The 22,956-nt window shown below is 39.6% G+C and overlaps 1 protein-coding gene across 1 annotated transcript in view; it reads right to left on the minus strand.

The window, feature by feature from the left end:
* Positions 1–21,380, minus strand: part of LOC100716808 (extracellular calcium-sensing receptor-like) — a 30,481-nt gene extending 9,101 nt beyond the window's left edge. Inside the window, exons 1-3 of the mRNA XM_063254048.1 lie at positions 21,178–21,380; positions 19,155–19,446; positions 713–1,510 (exon numbers count right to left, since the gene is read on the minus strand). Coding sequence (XP_063110118.1) covers positions 713–1,510; positions 19,155–19,446; positions 21,178–21,380 — 1,293 coding nt within the window. The remainder of the gene's footprint in view (positions 1–712; positions 1,511–19,154; positions 19,447–21,177) is intronic.
* Positions 21,381–22,956: the final 1,576 nt, after the last annotated feature.

Raw genomic sequence — 22,956 nt, forward strand, 5'->3', positions numbered from 1 at the left:
GGGGATAACATGAGGGACCAGGAGGTCAGGGAAGGGATATGGTTATCTGTAGTGGAGAGGCCTCCTGGAGAGAACAGGTTTAGCAGGGGGTCATCCTCAAGACCCAGAAGTCAAGCTGGGCCAAACAACACCTTTGTACACACAGCCTGGGTCTCCTGAGTGGCAATGGTGTGGTGTGAAGCTTGACATGGCCAAGAAGATAAGAATACCTGGAAAGCTTAGAGACTTAGCCAGACCCTATTTCAAATAAAACAAAAAATGAGCAGTGGGCCTAGAGCCTTGGAAGCACATCGCTGGGCTAATCCATGGAGCTATAAGGAAGAGTTGTTAGTAACAGCATATCTCATGCGTATGAATGACACACACTCAACACTCTTTGCTATTTATCTTAAGGTCAAATATGGATCATGCACTTATTATAAATCCATGATTGGTCTTCAAATCTCAAACTTGGGACCCACACCCAAAACTTCTCACAATAATTCTGAAATTTGAATCTCAGGAGGCATCTGGGATGAGCTCAACGGAATCACACCATAGAAATAGAGTACATCTGAGCCCACAGAGCCAGTATGGCTTTGGGACTCCGGGTCCAGTGCTCATGTCAGACATCTCTGGGCTGTAGCCCCAGGAATCGGCCCAAAGGGTGCCATTTTTTGCCACGGCTGCACCAAGGATGTTGGTTCTCTCCCTTCCCTGTGACCCTACTCACCTGCCAAGGCTGGAAGTGTACAGGATCTCCACATTCCCTGTTCTCATTCTCACAGAGCACCATGTCCTGCAGGGCATGGGCAATGCTGTAGACAGCTGGATATGCGGCCTCCAATCTACTCACTTCCTGGAAAGGGTACTTGTGGTCTCTCAGAGTCTCATTACCTGAGCAGAGCTGCATGTCACTTGGTTCAGTGTCAGTACTATGTGGCCACCTGCACCCAAAGGTGGCTTCCCAAAACCTCCTCAAGAACATGTCCTCTGGTGTCCGGCTGGGGTGCAGGTGGGCAAAGAACTCTGAGAGTCCATGTGCATGGCTACTGCGTAGCTTAAGACCAAATGCACCCTGCAAAACCCAGGAGGCACCAGGAGTGGCCAGGGCGATCACTGTGTGCACAAGAGTCTCACTGACCCAGACCTGGCCAAGGACACGGATGCCTACCAGCCTCTGAAGGATAAGCTGAATATTGGAATTACTCAGGAAGACCAGGACCCCCGTGGCTGTGCTCTTCTCCATCTTCTGCGCAATGGCATCAGTCTTCTCAGGAGACTGATGGGAAGGGACGTGCAGATGGAAGTCGATGCAAACACCCGCCTGGCCCAGCTCCTGGCTGGCTAGATTGCCAGCCTGCTGCCCAAAATCATCATCCTGGGTGAGAATACCCACCCAGGACCATCCCAAGTGCAGCACCAACTGGGTCACGGCGTAGGAGGCTGTGAGGTCACTGGCTCGGGTGCGCAGAAAGGATGGGAACTGGGTCTTGTCACTGAGGGTGGGCAGAGTGGATGCATAGCTGACCTGTGGGGAGTTCCAGGGCACAGAAAATAAACCAAAACTCAGAAACAGACTGGTCACAGGTCTACATGAGAAATAAGGGTGAGACAAGCCAGTTCCCTTGTCTGGCTTGGACTTTCTCCCAGACTTGCTCCTCTAACAACCACAGTCCATTCCCACCCTCAGTCCTGGCAAGAGGGAAAGGTATTCTACCAAGTCAAAGCAGAGTCTAGACACCATCATGGCTTCAGAAGCACAAGGCCAAACACAGATCAAAATCTGAATAAAAATCAAAGCCCACCACCATGATGACTGCAACAGGCACACCTCACCCACAGAGACACACTTTCACTGAGATTGAAAAGATGGACAACCATATTTCCTGCAGCCAAAGCCCCAACACTTGTAGCAATAACTACTCTGAACCCTCACAAAGTGAACTTCAAACCAAAACTGATCACAAGGGCCAAAGGAGGTTATGACAGAGCCAACATTGGTGTCACAGTCTGTGATCTCAGATTCAGGAGGACAAGACAGGATTATTGCTACAAGTTTAAGGTCAACTTGGGTTACACAGGCAGTTCAAAGATAACCTGAACTACAGCGCGAAGACCCTATCTCAACACAACACAAATCAAAAACAAAGAAAGGCAAAATAAAAATCATTACATTAACAAGAAACAAGATTCATACATACTACTTACAGCATCAACACACAGAGACAGACAATAGCTGTAGGTATTAACGTACTGAATGCCCATGACACAATTTCATAAAGCAAAAACTGCATAACATACAAGGATACATGGAGACTATTATAATCACAATGGGGAGCTTCAAAATCCCCATCACAAGGAGACAAGGCAACCAGACAAGATGTCAAAGAGAAAAATGGGGTGGTGCCTGAGAAAAATGGGCTGATCCCAAATAATAACTAGAATGGTACTAGAAAAGCAAGAGCAATCCACATACAAAACCTGTTGGAGGAAGTATTCATAAAGATCCAAGTGAAAATTAATGATATTAAGAATGCCGAAATACAACCAATGAATGAATGGGTTGGAAGTTGCCAAACTTATCCAAAAAGGGGAGGAGGAGACACACACCACAGTGATTACAAATTAATAAGATGAAGTCACCGCAGACACAAGTGAATTTCAGTAAATTATGCAAAAGTTCTATTTTGAAAACTTCTATTGCCCTAAATTGGAAACCTGGAAGTTAAGTATTTAACCTACACACAAATTACTTATTAAAAAAAGACCCAAGAAAATATGAAAATCCTAGGAGACCAGTAAGAGGCAAAAAATTGATGCAGTAATAAATATTCTACCAATGAAAACAAACCCCAGAACCTGACAGATTCAACACTGAATTAAATCAGACCTTCAGAGAAAAGAGAAGGCCTGCATTCCCACACTCTTCCAGGAAGGGAAGAAAGACTTCCAACTCACTCCCAAAGCCATCAGGGCCCTTAAAAACCAGATAAAGACACAACACAGAAAAGCCATGTTAACTAACCAATATCTTGTCCAATCTTAATGCAAAAATCCTTAACAAGATACTAGCAAACAGAATGCAGATCATTAAAACGATTATATGTCATGACCATATTGGTCTATGAACAAAAGAGAATTAAATTATCTCAGTGCTAATAAACACATTGACAGAAGTGGCAGGACACAAATCAATACAAATAACCTTCATCCATTTATTTATTTATTTTTGCTCATGGTTCAATCTCATTTGGCTAAATTTTATTTATTATTTTTAGACTTAATAGGCATTTCATTTTATTTGATTTTAGTAATTTATTTATTTTTTAAACTCATTTAAAGGGCATTTATATACAACAATAATGAACCCAAGGAGAAAGAAATCAGGAAAAGAATTCCAATTTTGATATCATAAAAATTCAAACATTATAATCAATATAACCCATAAAAGAAAAGGTCTCTATGATGAAAACTGTAGTATTCTGAATAAAGAGACAGAGATTAACACTAGTACATACAAAGGTATGCAGAATCACTAACCAAAATGGCCATATTACCAAAAATAACATGTATATTTAATGCAGTTCTTTAAAAGCAATACCATCTACATTCTTTAAAAAACTAGAAAAAAACAATCTTAAAACTTATATGAAACCAGAAGAGGCCAGAAGAACCAAAACAATCCAGAAGAAAAAGAGCAAAGTAAGAAGCATTACAATCACAAATATCAGGTTCTACAAGGAAACTCTAACAATGAAAACAAGAAGCATGAGAGTAGCACAAAACTCAACACAGAGACCAACAAAACAGTAAAAAACATGGAAACAACTTCAGTCACATTCAGTCATCTGATCTTTGATAAAGCGACAAAGTAATAGTTACCTCAGGGAGAAGCTCTTGCCCTGCTCTCTGCTTCTTGGGTGTCATGAACTGAGAAGCTTTCACCTGCCATCCCCTTCCACCATGATGTTTCTGCTTTGGAGCCAACCAAGCTTGGGCTGAAGCCTCTATAAGCAATCTGCACAGGAGACTTCTGGGAAGATGGAAAAATGGTGAGCAGCAGAGAAATTGTGTGTCTGAGATTTGGTGTCCAGATGCTGAAATATGGTATTACCAAGAACAGAAGGAGGAAATGTGTCCCTGGAGCCCAGCAAGGGAACTGAAGTGAAAACTGAAGGCCAAAGGGAGACCAAAGAGAGAGACCTCAGTGCAGAAGAAGGAGGTGGCAAATGGGGATTCCTCTCTAGACCTGACCACTGTGTAAGAAGGGTGGCTTGAATCTGGAGATGCAGAGTGACTACCACCAATCCCACATTGAGAAATGCACCAGTGGAACAGAGCAGTGGGCACAGTGAACTGCAGTGGCTGGTTCACTATGTGGGTTCAGACACCCCAGGAGAGGGACATTAGTCAGTAGCCATGCTGGAGAGCTGCCAGTTGAGCTCAGAACTCAGAGCAGCTGGAGGTTGGCTCCATCTAGCAGCTGTAAATGTCAGGCAGAGGTGAAACTGAATTCAAGTGAGCAGGAGGTCAAGAAGGAAAACTCAAGTGGCAGGGAGCCAAGTTCAAAGCAGCAGGAGACAAATGGGGTGTTAGAGGCTGGACATATCAGGTTCCAGCGTCCTAGCCAGAAAGCAGCCAGAATTTTAGTGGCATTAAAGGTGCCAGCATCCTAGGATTATCTGTGACCCCTGCATCATCCACAGCTGGCTTTCTGGGATTAATTAACATGGATCGGGGCTTTACCTACCTATACATGTCTAACAGAGACAGCAGAGACCTGTCCTGAAATGCACATTTTCATCCTTTATTTTCCTTTTCTTTTGTTTTGTTTTCTTTTTGCTTGATTGTTTGTTCTAGTATTTATATGTGTTAACATTGTATTTAGTTTTTGTTGTTTTTGTTTTCATTGAATTGTTTGTATTTCTTCCTTCTCTCTCTACCTCCTGTCTTCTTCACCAGTACAGCAAAATTCACATAATCTTCCTTTGTTCTCCAGCCTTACTTCTAATCACTTCCTTTTCTTTTATCTCTCTGTTTTCTCCCTAACCACTTAAAAATTTTTCTTCCCCAGCTGGGGGCATAGCTTAGCAGCATTAAGTGCCTGTCTGGCAAGCACAAGTTCCTGAGTTGAAATCCTGGGTACCAAAAACCAAAGCTTTTTCCTTCGTGAAAGTAAAATAACTATACTGAGGGCATATCTATTGTATACAATTTTTTGGTTTAAGGGGACAAAGTAATAGTTACCTCAGTTTGTCATTTCCTAAATTGTGTTTGATGCTATTGTTATTACTGACTGTACTACTTTAGACAAGGTGACATATTTATTCTAATAAGTTCTTCCTCATATGCCAAGAATTATATTGTCTAAGGATCATAAACAATACTATAAGCAAGATGCAAAGAATCAGGGGCTAGGCCACATGGGAAATTATTTTTCATCTCCAATAAATTAAAGAGGTAGGATCTTACAACAGACTCAAGTCCAAAAGACAGATATACCTCAAAGACATCTCTGAGAAGTAGACATTTCATAAGGGTTCTCAAAATTAGCATGAAATCTACTTGCCATAAGGAATCTATAAACATCAACCCAGAATTAAACAAAAAAAATAAAGAAAATGGGAGACACTTAATCAAGACTCAACACCAGACTTCCAACTTGACAATACCAGGGTGAAAATGAAGTGAAACAATTCAAAAGCCACCCACCTGGACTCTCTGAAGTGGTAACAGAGGAAATAATGCAGATGAATGAGGCTCTAGAAGAAAATCAAATCATCAATAATTTATCAGATAACTGCAGAGGTGGTGACCATAATGAAAGACATTGTTAGTGACTCTAGAGGACATATAGATTTGAAGAAAAAGAGGAGCTCAGAAAAATGATGGAAACCATGAATGCCTGACATAGGAAAGATACAGAACCTATGAAACAGATTCAAAGAGATAATCAGAGGATTAAAAATTGCATAGAAAGTATATGCAGCAGAGTGAGTCAATGTAAGGAAACAAAACCAGATGTAGAAGACAGGATTGCAGCTAGTGATCATCAAAAGAAAGATTTTTAAAAATACAAAGGTGCCACAAAAAATAAAGCCAAGATCTGCTAGATGATGCAAAGGTTAATAAAAGATTGATCAGAGTCAATGAAAAAGCAGAAGATAACACAAATGACATAAGAAACCTGTTCACAGAAGTAATGGCCAAAAACTTCCCAAGCTTGAAAAAATAACAGGTAAGTCATACTATCCAATTAGCCAGATTTAAAAAATCTACAAAAGAGCATACAATTGTCAAGATTCCAAAAATTCAACACAAGAACAAAATATAAAAGCTTGTAGACAAAATAAACAAAATGGGGTTCCTATAAAGGAAAGTCCATCAGAATCACAGAAGACTTCTCAGCACAAACCATCAAGTCAAGGAGAGCTTGGAAGGAAGTATTTAAAACCCAAAAGAAAACAATCTCCAATTCAGATTTAAGTACTGCACAAAATTGTCTTTCAAAATTGATGAAGAAATCAGATATTGCCATGACAAACAACAAAAAGAAATTTATGACCACAAAACCAGCACTCTAAAGAGTTTGGAAGGACATCCTAGACACAAATAACAAGGAGCACAACTCCATAAACTCCAACAGAATAAATCCACCAGACAAGAAATCAGGAAGGCCAAGTAATTAAACAAGGTAGAAAGGCAGGGAAACAACAACAGGAAAATAATATGACAAGGAGAAGTGATACATGAGTAATAACCATCAGTGTAAATGTTCTCAATTCACCGATCAAAAGAAGTAGACTTGCAGAACAGACCAAGAGATAAGATCCAGTGATATGCTGTGATTCAAAACTGACAGTCAGCTTAACACCAGCTGAACTAAGTCAGCATGGTGCTGACCATAGAGAAAAGTTGCCAGCATAAAGAGAGACATGGAGCTGGAGAAGTGAGGCACTGTGGGATCTCCTACATGTTGCTGTTTGAGCCATTGGTGCTCCTGGAACTAACATATGAATTACCAATGCTAAAACAAGAGGATATAAAAATTCTAAATAAATCAATGTCAATCAGTGAAACAGAAGATGTAAATAAAAACCTAGCAACAAGGAAAAGCCCATGCCCTGAAGGATTCACTGCTGAATTCTGTAAGAAATTTAAACAAGATCTAATTGTGCTGTTTCTCAAACTCTTTAATGAAACTAAAAGGGAAGAAATGCTCCCAAATTCCTTCCTGAAATAAAATGTTGCTCTCATACCAAATTAAGGGAAAGATCCAACTAAATAAGAACTACAGGAAAATCTGCCTAAGGAACATGGACTTAAGAGTCCTCACTTCACTATGGGCAAACAAAAGGCAGAAAATCACCCATAATATTATATCTCATGACCAAACATAGTTCATCTCAGGGGTACAGGGTTGGCTCATATTATGAAAATCACCATTTAATTCAGCATATTTCCACAATCAAGGACAAAATCATATCATCATCTCAATAGGTGCAAAAAAGCACTTGATAACCACCATTCATGATAAAATACCTACATAAAACTGGAATGGATTGTCTTTATCTCAATCTAATAAAAGTCATCTATAACCACCTAACAGTCCAAGTACAATAAATGGTCAAAAATGGAAATCTTTCACTCTAAAATCAGGGACAAGACAATCTCCTCCTTCATAAGAACTTGACATCAACTATCACCACTCTTATTCAATATAGTTCTGGAAATAATGTCCTAAGCAATAATGTCCTAGACAAGAGAGAGAAATAAACTAAAAAAGCATAGGAAGCGAAAAGATTATATTATCATAATTTGTGCATGACATGATACACTACTTAGAACACCCCGAGAACTTCCCCAAAACACTTCTAGATTATTTTATTTTATGGAAAAAATAAAACAAAATTTCAAAACAAAGTAATAAGAGAATAACTATAGTTAACATACTGCATATGGTTATCTTCAAAGCAATTCATCAAAGTACGAGATATAGGCATAAACGATTCTCTAAAACTACTAGAACAAAGGCTTATTAGCAATAAATTAAGAGAAACTAGCAGTATAACTATCTCATACATTTTTTCTTTTCCTACCTTTCCCTTTTCCTCCATCGTAGTTCCTCTTTCCCTTTGAACAATTTCTCCCCATTTCACAATTTCTATTGCACATTCTGGACCTTGTTTCCTTTTTCAGTTTCTCACACCAAGAAGACTATATGATGTTGTGGTCACAATCAATTATGACCCTAATTTATTTAACATAGGAGTATGGTCTCACATTGCATCCATTTCACTATAAAGGTCTCAAGTTTATCCTTCTTTGTGGCAGAGTAGTACTCCACTGTATAAAAAGACCACATTTTTTTCTATTCCACTGTTGATAGACATTTGGATTTTTTCCAATATTCAGCTATTACAAATTGTACTGCAAGAAAGATGCATGGTTCTGGGAAAACATGGAAGACACATAACAGCAGCCACGGAGGCTCTCTGAGGCTGCCAGCTTAGAATCCAGGAATGATGCAGTGTAAGGAGTCTTAAGCAAGGGGAGATATATACCCTGCCAATCTAAGAACAAACTAAGCTGAGAGAAACCAACTGAAAATGCAATCCCAGTGCTATAACCAGAAGAGATAAAATCTCTGTGGGAAAGCTGTAACCCATGCCTCTGGAAGCCGCGATTTGAATTTCCTACTGCTGCTGCTCCACTTGAATCAGCAAAGCAGGGACAGAGAGATGCACAAAAGCTCTAAGAGCAGGAATTGGTGAACCGAATGGAGTTGAGAGCAGGAGAGGGAGGGAGCCCTGAATCGACCTTGGTGAGGGAGAGGAAAGGAGATGCTTTAATAGACTAGGAGGTTCCAATAGAGGACATTCTGGGACCAGGGAGGCTAGCCAGAAAAGGATGCTGCAGTGACTTTAGTCACATATTCCCCCTCTCAAGAGGGATTGGTAGGAAGTGCTTGGCATGGGTGACACCACAGACTGTGACCCAGTAGGCTAGCCCAAACCAGATCCCAGCACCTGGTGGTACACCCTAGCAGTGAAGCCCTCAGTAGGTTGACCTGGAGGGGCAGGCCCAGCAGAGTCTACCCAAGTCTGTGTCTCCCTAGTACACTGCAGTGGGCAGGAACACATAGCCGGCAGATTCAAACAAACTGTAACCAACAAAGAAAAAAAAACTGGACCTTCTATATACGCTTGTATGGAAGGAGCAAAAAGTATGGGAAGAGGGAGCAACAAGAAAGGGTCCTCAGTCCCCAATCCTGAGAACACTGATCCAGGAAAGGTAAATGCAAAGGAGAATGAGGACAGAAAACATGCAATATCAGACACAGCACCAATAGACATAAAGCAATATCTCTGGAGCCTCATAGACGAGTTCAAAAGTGAAGTATTAATGGCCTAAAGCAAGATATAAATAGAATAGTTAGAGAAATGCTAAGCACTTCCCAAGAAAAAACAGATGGTGGAATGGAAGAACAGAAAAAAAGGAGAGAATTGTTTGAGGGAGAAAATATAGAATACATGAAGCAGGTTCAAAGAGATTAACAAGAAACTAAAAACTCTATTGAAAGCTGGCATAACAGCTTGAACGAAACTAAGGATAGGTTATCTGAAATGCAGGACAGATTTGTAAGGCGGGAGCATGAAATGAAAAACTTCTTAAAATAACAAGACAACAAACAGCAATAATACAAAGGCTAGAAGATGATAAGAGGATCTATAACTTAAGAATTAAGAACATAAAAGAAGAAGTAGGGACACCAACAAATGAACTACAAAAGCTATTCACAGAAATAATCCAAGAGAATTTCCCTAATTTAGCAAAAGGTAAAGACACTCAGATGTATGAGGCCTACAGGACCCAGCCACTTACAACCCAAATAGAGCTACACCCAGGCATATAATAATCAAAATTCCAGAAATCCAATATAAGAACAGAATATTAAAAGCTGCCAGAGACAAGAAACAGATCACTTATAAGGGAACATCCATCAGAATTACAGCAGACTTCTCGGCACAAACCATCAAATCACGAAGAGCACCAGGGGAAGTAATACAAGCTTGAAAGATAATAACCTCCAGCCAAGTTTGATATATCCTGCAAAACTGTCCCTAGAAATTGATGGAAAAACAAGGTGCTTCCAGGATAAAGAGGAACTAGGGAAATTTGCAACCACCAATTCAACTCTATAGAGAATACTGCAGGATATTCTAAAAAAGAAAAATACCAAGATTCCAGAAACAGTGGCAGAAAGGCCACAATAAATGGAGGAGAAATCGAAATGAAGACAAACTAACAACAAATGACAGAAAAAGATCTCAACAGAAATGAGGCAGAGAAAGTTGGATGGTAGGAACAGCTATTTTGGAGAAAACAAGACATCATAATAGCTAGTGCTGATTTAATATCCTCTTTTTTTGAAGTCCCATCAAGCTTTTGTTCTTCTGTCTCCATTGGTCTTAACGTGTTGTATCTTATTGAATTTTATTATATATGACAATACAAACAAAAACTTTTATAGACAAGGAGATTATATAGAAACCATTGTTCATTTTCTGTTAGTTGATTCTAAATACCCTGTAATACTATCATTCTCTTTATGGTTTTACATTGTCTTGATATGTTTGATGCTACAGTACAGGAAGTTATACTCAAAGATTTCAAGGAAAGAGACACAATGGTAACTACTTTTATGTCAGGATTATCTTATGGTGAAACACTATTTTGCTTAAATGGTTACGTTTTGACCTATGCTGTTTTGTTGTTATGCCTCTTTTATCTCAATCTCCTTTTTTTATTATCTTTATTATTTTTATCCTTTTAATTAAGGGAAAAATAAATAAAAAATAGCAGGATATATTATAGTAACCCACTTTGATTTTCTATTAACTTGATTTGAAACCCTGTATTGCTCTCACCATCTTGTTTTGACTGATTTTCCTCTATTCTGTTTTGCTTGATGGTACCAAGTTCGAAAGTATAGGCAATAACTGTGAAAACAATAAGATTCAGTAGGACGCCCATTCTGGTTGACTATTATCTTCTTTTGAAGTCCTCTAATGTCTTCAATGTTTTGGTTTTATTGGTTTTGTTGTGTACTGTTTTGTTCAATTTGATTATAACTGATGATATAGGCAATTCTTTTTAAGATAGCAAGAGGCATTATGGTAACCATTGTTGATCACTTTGTATTTTGTTTTTACATTATGTATTATGTCCATCCTCTTGAATTGACTGTTCTGTTATGTCCCATTTGGTTTAACACTCTCTTCAAAAAAAAGTAATAAGAACTGTGGGAGTAATAAAACCCAAAATGTATAATTGTCATCATACAAAAGAGAGGTAAAGAAAGTGCTCTAAAGGACAAAACTGCATGTATATTTAAGTGTGTAAGACAGATAACCATATTACTGAGTTTTGTTGGATCATTGAACACAACTGTTTGCAGTCTCGCTGTTTGAATGTCGATTTTATATGCTTTAATTTTGTAACTTGAAAAACTATTTCTAAGATGATAATATGTAATCCATTAACTAGCGATTTCCTGTTTATTTTTTCTGAAATTCTGTATAACTTGTACCCTTTTTCTGTTTTCTTTTTTTCTTTTTCTGCTTAAATAAAATTTAAAAAAAAGAAATATGGGTGAGCAAACATTGCTGTGGTATGATGTTTTTAATTCTTCCAGGAAGATAGATACCCAGGAGATGAATAGCTGGGTTAAATGGGACAGATGATGCTAGCTGTGTAAGGAATCTCCACACCGATTTCCACAGTGGGTGCATCAGTCTACACTACCACCAACAGTGGGTAAAGGTTTGCTTTTTCCCCACAGCCCTACTAGCATTTCTTATAGGCTGATTTCTTGATAATAGCCATTCTTTCTGAAGTGAGGTAGAATCTCAGTATTGTTTTTCATCTCTCAAGTAACCAATTATGTTAAACATTTTTCCATAACTTTATTTGCTATTTCTACTTCTTCATATGAGTAGTGTCTATTCATTTCAGATGCCCAATTGTGGACTGCATCTTTGAATTTGGGAGATCTGGGTTTTATTTTTCATTTCTTTCTATGTTATAGATATTAGTCTTTTATCTGAGGGACAACTTGGTTAAAAAATGTTTCACACACTGTGGATTGTCCTTTCACTCTATTTGTTATCAGTTCAGTAGATTAGAACATGCAGACACAACTCCAAACTCACTCATTAACTTATCTTTGACAAAATCTAACCATGTTCACTGGAAAAAAGATAGCCTCTTTGATAAATGGTCCTGCAAAAACTGGCTTTCCACATGGTAAAGACTAAAACTAGACTCTTGTCTATCACCATGTAGTAAAGTCAAGGTGGATCAAGGATTTAAATACTAAAATATAAACACTAAATCTACAGGAAGAGGAAAGAGGTAGAACTAGTTACTAGGGCCATTTAAGAAATCAGTCTTGGAATCCTCAAAAAACTAGGACTACAGGTCCCAATTGACTCAGCTATTTCCCTGCTTAGCATCTTCCTGAAAGAAATCAAGGTATCATATCACAGTGATATATGCATTCCCCTATACACTGGCACAATTTGTAACACCTAATCTTGGAAACAGCCCAAATCACCACTAGCTGGTGAATGCATAAAGAAGATGTCGTTTTTGTATGCAGTGCAGTACTACTCAGCTGTAGGGAGCCATGGAAGCTGGAGATTGATGTGTAGGGCTAAAGCAAGGCCAAGCCAGAGAAAAGAAAGACCAAAACCAGATATGTAAACAAGTTGTTCCAGCACCAAGAAGGCAAGGGGCCAATGGGTTGCTAGGCAGATGGGCTGAAACTGACATCATTTTTCCCAGGATGTAAATAAAGGTGCTTCAGTCCTTCATAGCTCCTTTCCTCTCCTCAGGAGATTAAAGGCTCCACCTGACCCCAGCTTTGTCTTTTCTTTGTTTCTCTCATCCTCTTGTGATCCTTAACCTCAAGGATCTCAGTAGCCATACTGAGTCAAGACACTCAGCCTCAGAGAAGCCACTCGACACATTTGTAGGTAAATGGATGCACCTAGAGACCATGCTCTTATGTGAAATAAATTGGATACACCTGTTTAAATACTACATTGTTTCTCTAGCATGAGAAATCCAGTGTAAATAAGGGTTAAAATGTGTAATAGACATTGAGAAATGGTAAGAAAATATTTGAATGGGGAGGAGAGTTAGAGGGGGGAAAAGGGAAAGGAAGGAATGAACAAGAAAAAAGAATAGAAGAAAAATAGAAACAAACCTTTTGTAAATAAAAAAGAAGAATGTTTCAAGGGAATGTAGGGAAATGGGGAAAGAAGCGAGATATGTCATGTACAGGGACAAATTTCCTGCAGTGAATGTGATCATTCTGTGTATATCAAATGTACCAACTAAAAATTGTACCAACATGTAGAATCATTTGTGATCTGATTCTAAGAAAAAGGAGAACCACAGAATGTTCTCCCTGCCTGAGGAGAGGAACTCAGGAGAGACACCGACATTGTGCTCTGCTGCTTGAGCTAGGACTCTTTCCATTCTCCAGTTTAGAAATATATTCCTATTTGAAGCGTACATAAAATAAAACAAATTGAAAAAAAAAAAAGAATTACAGGAGAGAGGAGAGCAGGGTGAAGAAGTAAAAATGGTGAAGATGCAGTAGGTAAATGTACCAATTCCTCAAAGAGATTATAACAATAAAATTTGTTTGTAACATAAACATGCACCACTAATAACAGTAATATTAGAATGAGTTTTAAAGCTTATCTCCCAATCCAAATCGGCCTCTGACTTCTGTTTGCTAAGTGGCATCTCCAGGCTTTTAAACTCTTGTGAGTCTCTTGCACACAGTACAGTTCCCTGGACCTGAAGGCTCTGGGGCGCTGTTTGCAGGACGCACTGCTGTTGTGTGTGACTTCCTTCTCTTGCCTTCTGGCCTGTTGATGCAGGGGAACTGCCTGACCCCACAGAAGAGTTCTCAGTGACTGGCAGGGATGCCAGGCCAGTCATGGCAGACAGTGGGGTGCACAGCCCATGCCCTGTGACCACAGGATGAGACAGGCTGCACACATGGTGTGCCCTTGCTTTGGGACACGGGCCCATGTAACAAGGCCCTGAGAAAAGCAAGGTAGCTTTTGGTCTGACCACAGGTGGAGATGCACTAATCATGCTGCCTGACCGCAGGAATCTAAACAGGGTCCTATGTTTCCTGTCACTTTTTTTCTCTTTTTCCAAAAATAGACAAGGTAGGTAGATAGTGATAGTGAACAGTGCATCTTTAATGATGATAGAGAACTCAATATCCTTTGCCAAAATGTCTCCATTATATTTTATGGTCTCGGGAAGAGTTTAAAATGGAGGATTTTCGAAGGTTGATTTTTCTCCAAGTATAAGTAAAGAGTAAAAAACAAGACCTCAAAATTCATTGTACAATAAGGACACAAAAGTAAACTACAATCCCATCTAACAATCTACAGTCCATCTCTCTCTTTTCTGACTCCCATTGATTATATGTATACTGTTAACTATCAAGAAAAAAGTACTTGGGACAGTTTAAAATATTAAAGGAAATGTTGTCACTACTTTGTTTCCTTAAGGAGTGTTAACTGATATTCCTTAGGAAAAGTTCTAAGTGACTACACAATTTATATTTCTAAAGTTGAAATTAAGAAAAAATCAGATTATTATAACTCACCATATCCAATGCATCTAAAGTGGACTCTGATTTAATGTAATTGTTTTGTATCCTACATGTCTTGCTTTCCTGCTTACTAATCTATGTCTTCACAATTGAATAAACAACCTGTACCTGCTTGATTTTTTAAAAATTTAAGTTCGTATCAATTTCATTTTTATTTTCATTTTTTTGCCCTTGCAAATATCTGATCATTAGTGTCTTTCTTAAGAAAACAGTTATATAGACAATAAAGGGAAACAAACTCAAAATATCACAGAATGCTGCACACATGGCTTACATCAAACTTGCAAATAAGAAGCTTAAAGATGGACAGAAAAAAGGTTATATGACTTATATAATATATCCATCAATTTCTGGTATATGTGTGCTTGCTTTGGCAGCACATATACTAAAAATTTCTGGTGTATGTGATCCTCTAAATGTTCTATGCTAGTTGGCTTATAGATAAATAGACATCTATGATATTAGCTCAAATATTTTGTGTCCGCATGTCTTATCAGTGAGCTAATTTAAATTGGTTGTTAAGAGTCAAGATGTCTTTAAAGTTAGTAATATGTTAACAGTTTGTCATTTTGTCAGTCAATAAAGATAATATTCATCTTTAATAAACTGGTTTTATAAATGCAATGCCCATTGCTCTTGTATGTAATAATTTAAGATTTTGATAGCTAAAGATTATACATAGATGTATTTTATGAATATTAACTAGTTTATGGTTTATCATAAAGAATCTAAAGTAATTGTAAAGAAAATAAAAATAGAATACCGATACATGTTCATAACAATATCTTGGTCATGAAATATTGGATATAAATTCAAATACTTTTTTGTGCCGGGAATCAAACTCACAACCTCATACTTGCAGGGAAGGGCTTATGCTACGGAGCTAAATCCCCAGCTCCATACTCTTCACTTCTTAAAACTCTAGGAAGATAAAAAATATTTGGTCACTTAATGCATTTTCATGAATTGCTTATACATCAAAGTGTCAGATTTCTTTCTTAGGTTTACTGAGTGAAATAATATAATTTCATATTTGATATATAACGTAAAAATATAAAATACATGGAGAATCTGTCCAAAAATTGTGTACACATTTCAGCAGCTTGATTTACTAATAAATGTCTGGAAGGTAAGAGCCACATCTTTGAGCACCTCTTGTAATTATAGAGGTGAAAGATATCTTGTATTAATCTCATGATGTCTCAATAAATTTAGTATTAAAATATTTATACAAGTTTTTTTCCTCATTTACACACTTTTGTTGCATTCTGTGTGTTTAAAGTAATTTCATGTCTATATTCCTAGTTTGATAATGCTTTTGGTTGCAAACAATTTGGTCCACAAAAAAAAGTATTTGCCAAAATTTTATTTTTGTTTGCAAACTCCACATTGGGGGAGAGACAGGACCATGGGCATCTCTCCCATACAAACGTAATCATGGCTACATCTTTCAAAATTGTGAAACAAACTCAGTTCATGAACCAAGATAGATACGCTCATAGACAGATAGGACTAGAGATTAATATATCTGAAGAAAATGATGTTCTTAGTCTAAGCTTTCATGCTTAAAGTTTACAGTTAAGACTACACACAACGAATGGATGCATTCTTTGATGCAATATACATCATATCGACCTCTTAAACAGCGACATAGAAAATGGTCAAAAATTTTAATATCTCCTTAAATATGGTACTACCATGCAAGACATGATTTTCATCTATTGGATTTGGCTAAAGAACCATTCAGTTATTCGATAAGTGAGGTACAATCCAGGCTTGGTGGTACACACCTGTAACCCCAGTACCCTCAGAGAGCTGAGAGAGAAAAATCACTGAGAATTTGAGTTCAGTGAGGGCCACATAGTGAATTCAAGTCCATTCTAAACCACAAAGTAAGACCCAATCTCTAAAAGTCAAACTAAAGAAGGAAACCAATGAATGAATGACACACAATACGTATTAGGAAATAAGTCCCTTTATGGTCATCAACACTGTTTCCTAGGGTCCAGGAAGTTTACAGGTATTCTTTGACTCAGGTCAGTATTATTACATTATGTAAAGCTGATCAAGGAATCTAAATTTGGCCATAAGAGTAAAACCTAAGCGAATATATAGAACAGTTTTTTTAAATAACTCTGGTGCTAATTATTACTAGCCTCTTGATACATTAAATGCATTTATGTTTTCTGAGTATACAAATCCTCTAAAACACAAAATTTAGAACACCTCACTATGGTGGTATTCACTAACAAAACTGTTTAACTGTAGACTTTTTCAGCTTTTGTTTATGTAAACATTGCTTAATTTTATCATGAAAGTTAGATATCCTAAACACTACACATTATAGACAGTAATGCTTTAATATTCAAAAATAAGGTTTTGGCCACCTATCACGTACTTCTGTAAACAAATACATCCTACTTTAAAAGTCATTTTATTTTTGAAAGGTAATGAATTTAGGTGAGACTTATAACACTTAATATTTTGTAACTGAACAAATGCAGACAAATGATAAATTCCTTTATCCCAAGAGGGCAATTAAATTATTCTTTTAGATAATAACAAGAGTTTAATGATTCTAGTATAAGAAAGCCAACATAACCATTATACTATAATGCTGTTTGCTCTTGATTTTAAATTTTGTTTGTGAAACTTTGTGACTTTTATCTGGTAATGTTCTGCGGGAATAGGTCTTCTGTGAGACAACCTGCACAGTGGATTTGTGTTTCAGTTTGGACACTGTTCTCAAATAGGTTCACCACCACTGAACTAGAGGTTCCAAAATGTGTTCTTTAGCCTCTTTTAGTATATTCCCAGTGTTTTATCTTACTGTAATTTCAGGTACCACTCAGGTAAAGATTTAACTTTATATATAGCTGTGCCTATAAAATAAAACTGGCAATATAAATTTTTTAGCTACTGTACTTTGTCAACTTTGTGAAATAAACTAAATTTTTGTTATCTATTTCAGACTTTATGTTTATATTATCTCAACCAAACTTTACAATACATCTTCACGCCTATGAAATAGAGATCAGATATAGGTTCTAATTCCTATGCTTAAAAAATTAATGTCCCAATGTTCACACAAAGAGATGTGTTTTGTTTAGTATATTCTCTTACCATTGTTATAAATTTTAAATTGATGATTTTAACAAAAAGGAAAGTGTATGTACACTTAAATTCTGTCTATTTTATTAAGGTAAATACAACTAAATAAATAAAGGTTAATATTAAAGATAAAAGATTTCTACCGAATTCTACTGAACTTTACCAGTTTTGGAGCCACTATCCTTCAATACTCTACCTTTTCTTTCTTGCTCAAGTTTGCTAACGTGGTTATAACAAACATTAAGCATCAGTGACTTGCTAATGTCTTTGTCCACCTTTTCAGGCTATCAAAAAGTAATGATTTCCTCACATTACAAACGCCCTCAAATTTTGTCTCCTTCTGAACAGTTCTGGTGAAACTTTGGATCCCTAACTAGGGAAGACCAATGCTTCTGTTCACACTGCAGTGGTTATAAGAAAATAGAACCTTCTGACACTTCAGAGTACAGAAGAAAAGTCTCAGGTTTGGGAAACATGATAAGATACAAGAAAAAAAATAGGTAACAAGGCGAATTAGAACTAGACATCGTACTTTGAGGAACACTGCATTTCCACTGCAGAGGTGCAGTTGCCCAAGGTGATCCATATCAGCATTGCCTTTAGGCTCCTCTTGTTCCAGATCCATCACACCCAAAATTCCTTAGGGATACTCTATATTTATAAATTGATTTAAATCAGGAAACAGAGAACAAGAACTCAATATCAGGGAAAGGAACAGATTGAAAGAATCAAAGGAATGTCTAAATTGCCTGTCTTTTAAAAAAAGATATAAGTATAAGTGGTCCAATACTTATAAATAGGCTGGTAGGCATCTGTAGTGTGGGCCAATTTTCCTGGCACTTCTATCCCCTGAAGGGAGGCAAAAATATTTCCAAATCCAGAAAATAATTCTCTCTTGAGGTCTTGTACTATATTTCTTTGTGTAAATTTGAATTTTCTACCCAATAAAATCCTTCCCATGCCTCTTACTGACTAGTGAAAATTTCTTTTCAAGAATGGGAGGCTATCAACCTGCAAATATTTTCCACAGATAGAGAGCACATTCTTTATCTCAGCTGTAAGAACCACCTCGAACCCAGGACAGTGGGGATCCCTCTGGCTGGATTTGAACCTCAGCTCCAGCTCCTGGCAGCTAGGTGTGCTGAGGCTGTCACTGCCTTGGATCCAAAGCTGTCTGCTCCCCCAAGTGGCAAGATCAGAGCTCTCTCATTACAAGGGGTCATGGAGAGAACAGGGTCAAGTGTGCATATGACAGCAGGACCCTCCCACAGCAAGCGGCTCAGTGTCACCATCCCCCTCAGCCTCTCTGCCATCTTCCTGGTTCTGAAGGGACAGTGTCAGGAGAACTCACCTGGGGAAACTTGTAGAGCCCCAGGAGCCTGGCCATGGCTACAGACAGGGCTGAGCGTGTGTCCCCCACCATGGCAGCCCGGGGGGGACCACGGTGGCATGAGTAATTGGGGACGGGATCTTCCTGTCCCGTGAGGAAAGCTATGGTCTCATGCATGGCCCCATGCACAGAGTCCCCGGAGTTGCGAATGGAGAAGCCCAGCGTCAGGTTGGGCAGCAGGTGGGTGCTCCTGTTGATCTCCTCCACAGCAAAGACAAAGCTCTGAGCCACCCGGTAGCCCCAGCTGGACACACTGAGGAGAGAAGCCCAAGGTCACAGTCAGCACAAGGCAGATGGGGCAGGCTGGCATAGTCAGTGACACCTGTATGCATAGCACACACAGTTTGGGTGACAACTTGCATTTCCATGGAACGTGCGCACAGAATGCACACAACGTCATTCAGAACAGACAAGGAGCAGGCAGGTTGGAGTGTGCTTGTGCACACCTGTAATCCTAGCACTCTGGGAAGCTGAAGCAGGAGGATTGCAAGATCAATCTCTGCCTGGGCAATTTTGCAAGATCATGTTAAAAAAAAAAAAGGAGGGAAGGAAGGATGGAATAAGCAGGGAAGAAAGAGTATTAGACACATTACTCAATGTTAATGCCATGTGTTGAAAACCAAATACAGAAAAAAAAAAACACACCATAAAGTGGGCCAGGTCCAGGAGGTGCTGGACAGGTAGACTGGCCATATGCATAAGCATAAACTCTGATGCCCAAGCATGGTAAAGGCCACCAAAATTAATGTGTATTTCAAAGTTAATAAGACTTTAAATTTGCTTTTTATCCCCTCCCCCCAAAAAAGTCCATACATGACATCATGGATGCACTGATCAGTCTAATTTCATCTTTCTTTTTAAAAACCTTCTTTTAACTTAATCTGTCTATGATGTATATACACACATCAACATGCTGAAGTGTGACCCAGACATATATACAATTATTATTCATTAATTTCCAAACATAACACCCAGTGAAGGTCCTAAAGGAACAAGGAAAAACTGGGGCATTTCTGATGGTAATACAAAATGTTGTCATTTTAAGAAACATTTTGAAAATTTCAATAAAATTAAACATGTATGATTTATTCATTTTTTAAAGAGTAGAATATATTTACTGAGAAAAAGAAAGCTTCTACCCAAGAGGCAGACAGAGGGCATCATTTTTAAAAATTTTATTTAAAGAGAAAATAACAAAAGAATGTTAGAAATAACAAATAATTTTAAAAACTGAACAGTAAGAAATCACTAGTTGATAAATTATATATTATCCTCTTAGAAATACTTGAAGTTACAAAATTAAAGCATACAAAGTAGACATTCAAACTGTGAGACTGCAAACAGTTCTGTACAACTAGATCCATGCCTATCACCATGCACAAACCTAATGTCTAAATGGATCAAAAACCTCAGTATTAAAACAGAGACACTAAATCGACTGGAAGACAAGGTAGGTAGAAGTCCTGGAGACATAAGGGTAGGCAGAGAATACATGAACAAAATGCAAACTACATGGGAAACAATTCAAAGAATCAACAACTGGGATCTCATATTATTGAAAAGTTTCTGCACTTCAAAAGAAATCACCAACTGAGGGAAAAGAAAACCCACAGAAAGGGGTCTCATTTGATTTAAAACAGAAAACTCGAGTGCTTCACTGGAAACTGAAGGACAGAAAAAGGCAAAGGGAAAACAGCGGAACCTGAGTCCCAGCTCCTGAGGAGCAGTCTTAAGCTCCATCAGTGAGAACACCTGTCTCTCATCCAGCCCTGTTCCCAGCTCAGAAGGAAAAGAGTCCCAGGAATGCTTGCCCCAGCCTGTAGCCCCTGAGCATAGAACACAGCATGCACATGGCTACACAGGAGCCAGCCGGAAGGAGATGCACAGAAAGGGTCGCTAAGCACTGGGAGCCAGATGATCAGGCAAAGAGCAACATGTGGGGACCTGTAGCACCACAGCATGGGGACCCGGGGACCCTGCTCACCGTGAGGATGCTGGCCCTGCAGGCAGTGCTGTGAAGTCCAGGGAAACAGCATTGTAGAAACGAAGGATGCAGAAGCTGCCACCCAGCACCACATCCCCTGGACGCTCGAAACGAGGGCTATGGCTGGGCAGCCGCCAACCCACAGGCCCAGGGACCGCCAAGAGGGCACCTGCCAGGGTGGCCAGCAGGGCATACAGCCTCATGCCTGCACTGGCTGTGACCAACAACTGTGATTAGACCCCTCATACCTAAATAAAAGTGGCCAGGCTCTTATCTGGATGCCCCTCAACTGGGGCACTGAATCCCACGGCCATTACACCTTGGGGAGCTAGGTGATCCCCGCTGGCATCCCTGCTGGCAGCAGGCTTTTCCCCAGGGAGCTGCACAGTGGGGCAGGACACCTGGTGTCCCCAGAACTTCAGGTGGCCTGGGCCTCAGGAGGGTCCAGCCAAGATGCAGTAGAGACACAGGGCACTGTGTCAGAGAGGACTTGTCCCAAGAGAGGCTATCATGTGAGGATCTGGGAGAGAGCAGGAAGGTCAGACTCCCAGACTGGGACGCAGGGCAGCAGCTGTGAGCAGAGAATAACATACACAGTGTCATCACCAGTGAACGGTCCTGCCAGGCCACATCAAACTGTACATCACCTGTGCACTGAAGAGTGGAACAGAAACAGCCCAGAGCTCAGAGAATTCAGCAGCAATTGGGCTTTTAAGCAGGGGAACAGTGTCGTCCTGCACCACACTGCAGATATCTTAGGGTCTGCTAGGAACCCAAGGGGAAAGTTCTAGGGAAAACCAGTACCCCCAGGAACTAGGCTTCTAGGGTGGGCTAAACTTAAGAGGCCCTGGCCACTGGTTGGACCCATGCAGGCTTGAGTGAGTGGAACAGACACATGGGACTCAGAAGCAGGCTTGGAGACCCTCATGGCCCAAAACACATCCATCATTGTCACGATAGGACCCCGTTTCCTGCCTGCCGGTTCCTGGCCACTACAGAATTCTGCCTTGAGCTGATTTCAGTTTTAAACTGGGTGTGGAGTTAGACTAAATTTTGAAGGAAGGTTTGTGCTTTTTACTAAATGAGTAGAAGCCTCTACCAAGTTCAGTGTCAGATGGGAGGACAAGGGCCCTGAAGGTAACAGCTGCCCTCCGAACTCCAGCATGGGACTTTAAGAGGCCTCAAGGAAACTTCCTGGGAGGAACAGAGTTACAGGGATGCCATGAATGACCAGTGCCCCAAGACCAGGCCAGGTACAACTCCCAGAACACAGTGCTAGGGAGCCAGAGAGGCAGGGCCTGAGTCCCAGACCAGGAGATCACAGTCCTGGGCACCACCTCCTCCCCAGTGCTGAGTTCAGCCCTCCGGACCAACAGCCCACAGGACACAGAGGTGCAGCCTGACCCACAGAGCAGAGGCAGCCTCTCCTCCCTTCTGCTTTCTGTTTCCAGACCACCTTAACTCCTCTTACGGTTGCTGGTCTCCGGGGCATGCCTCTCACAGTGGCTCCAGAGGGCCTAGATTGCCAATCTGCTGTCCTCTCTGGGTCCATTTGCCTGGACAGACAGAGCACACCCAGCCCACAGCTGCACAGGGCCATGGGGCTTCTTCAGGTTGGTTGGGCCTTCAACCAATTCCCAGAGTTGAGCCACCTTACCAAACCAAAAGGCCTCAAATGAATACAAGGCTGTGTCTCTTTAGGAAGGACTTGGTGAACTGCCAAATGTTATCCTGCAATCCTTTCCCCCTTCTCCAAAAATCACTAAGGCTCTTGCCAAG

The sequence above is a fragment of the Cavia porcellus genome, unplaced genomic scaffold (assembly GCF_034190915.1).
Source record: "Cavia porcellus strain 051 isolate PalLab524CR breed Dunkin Hartley unplaced genomic scaffold, mCavPor4.1 scaffold_7, whole genome shotgun sequence".
Taxonomy (NCBI): domain Eukaryota; kingdom Metazoa; phylum Chordata; class Mammalia; order Rodentia; family Caviidae; genus Cavia; species Cavia porcellus.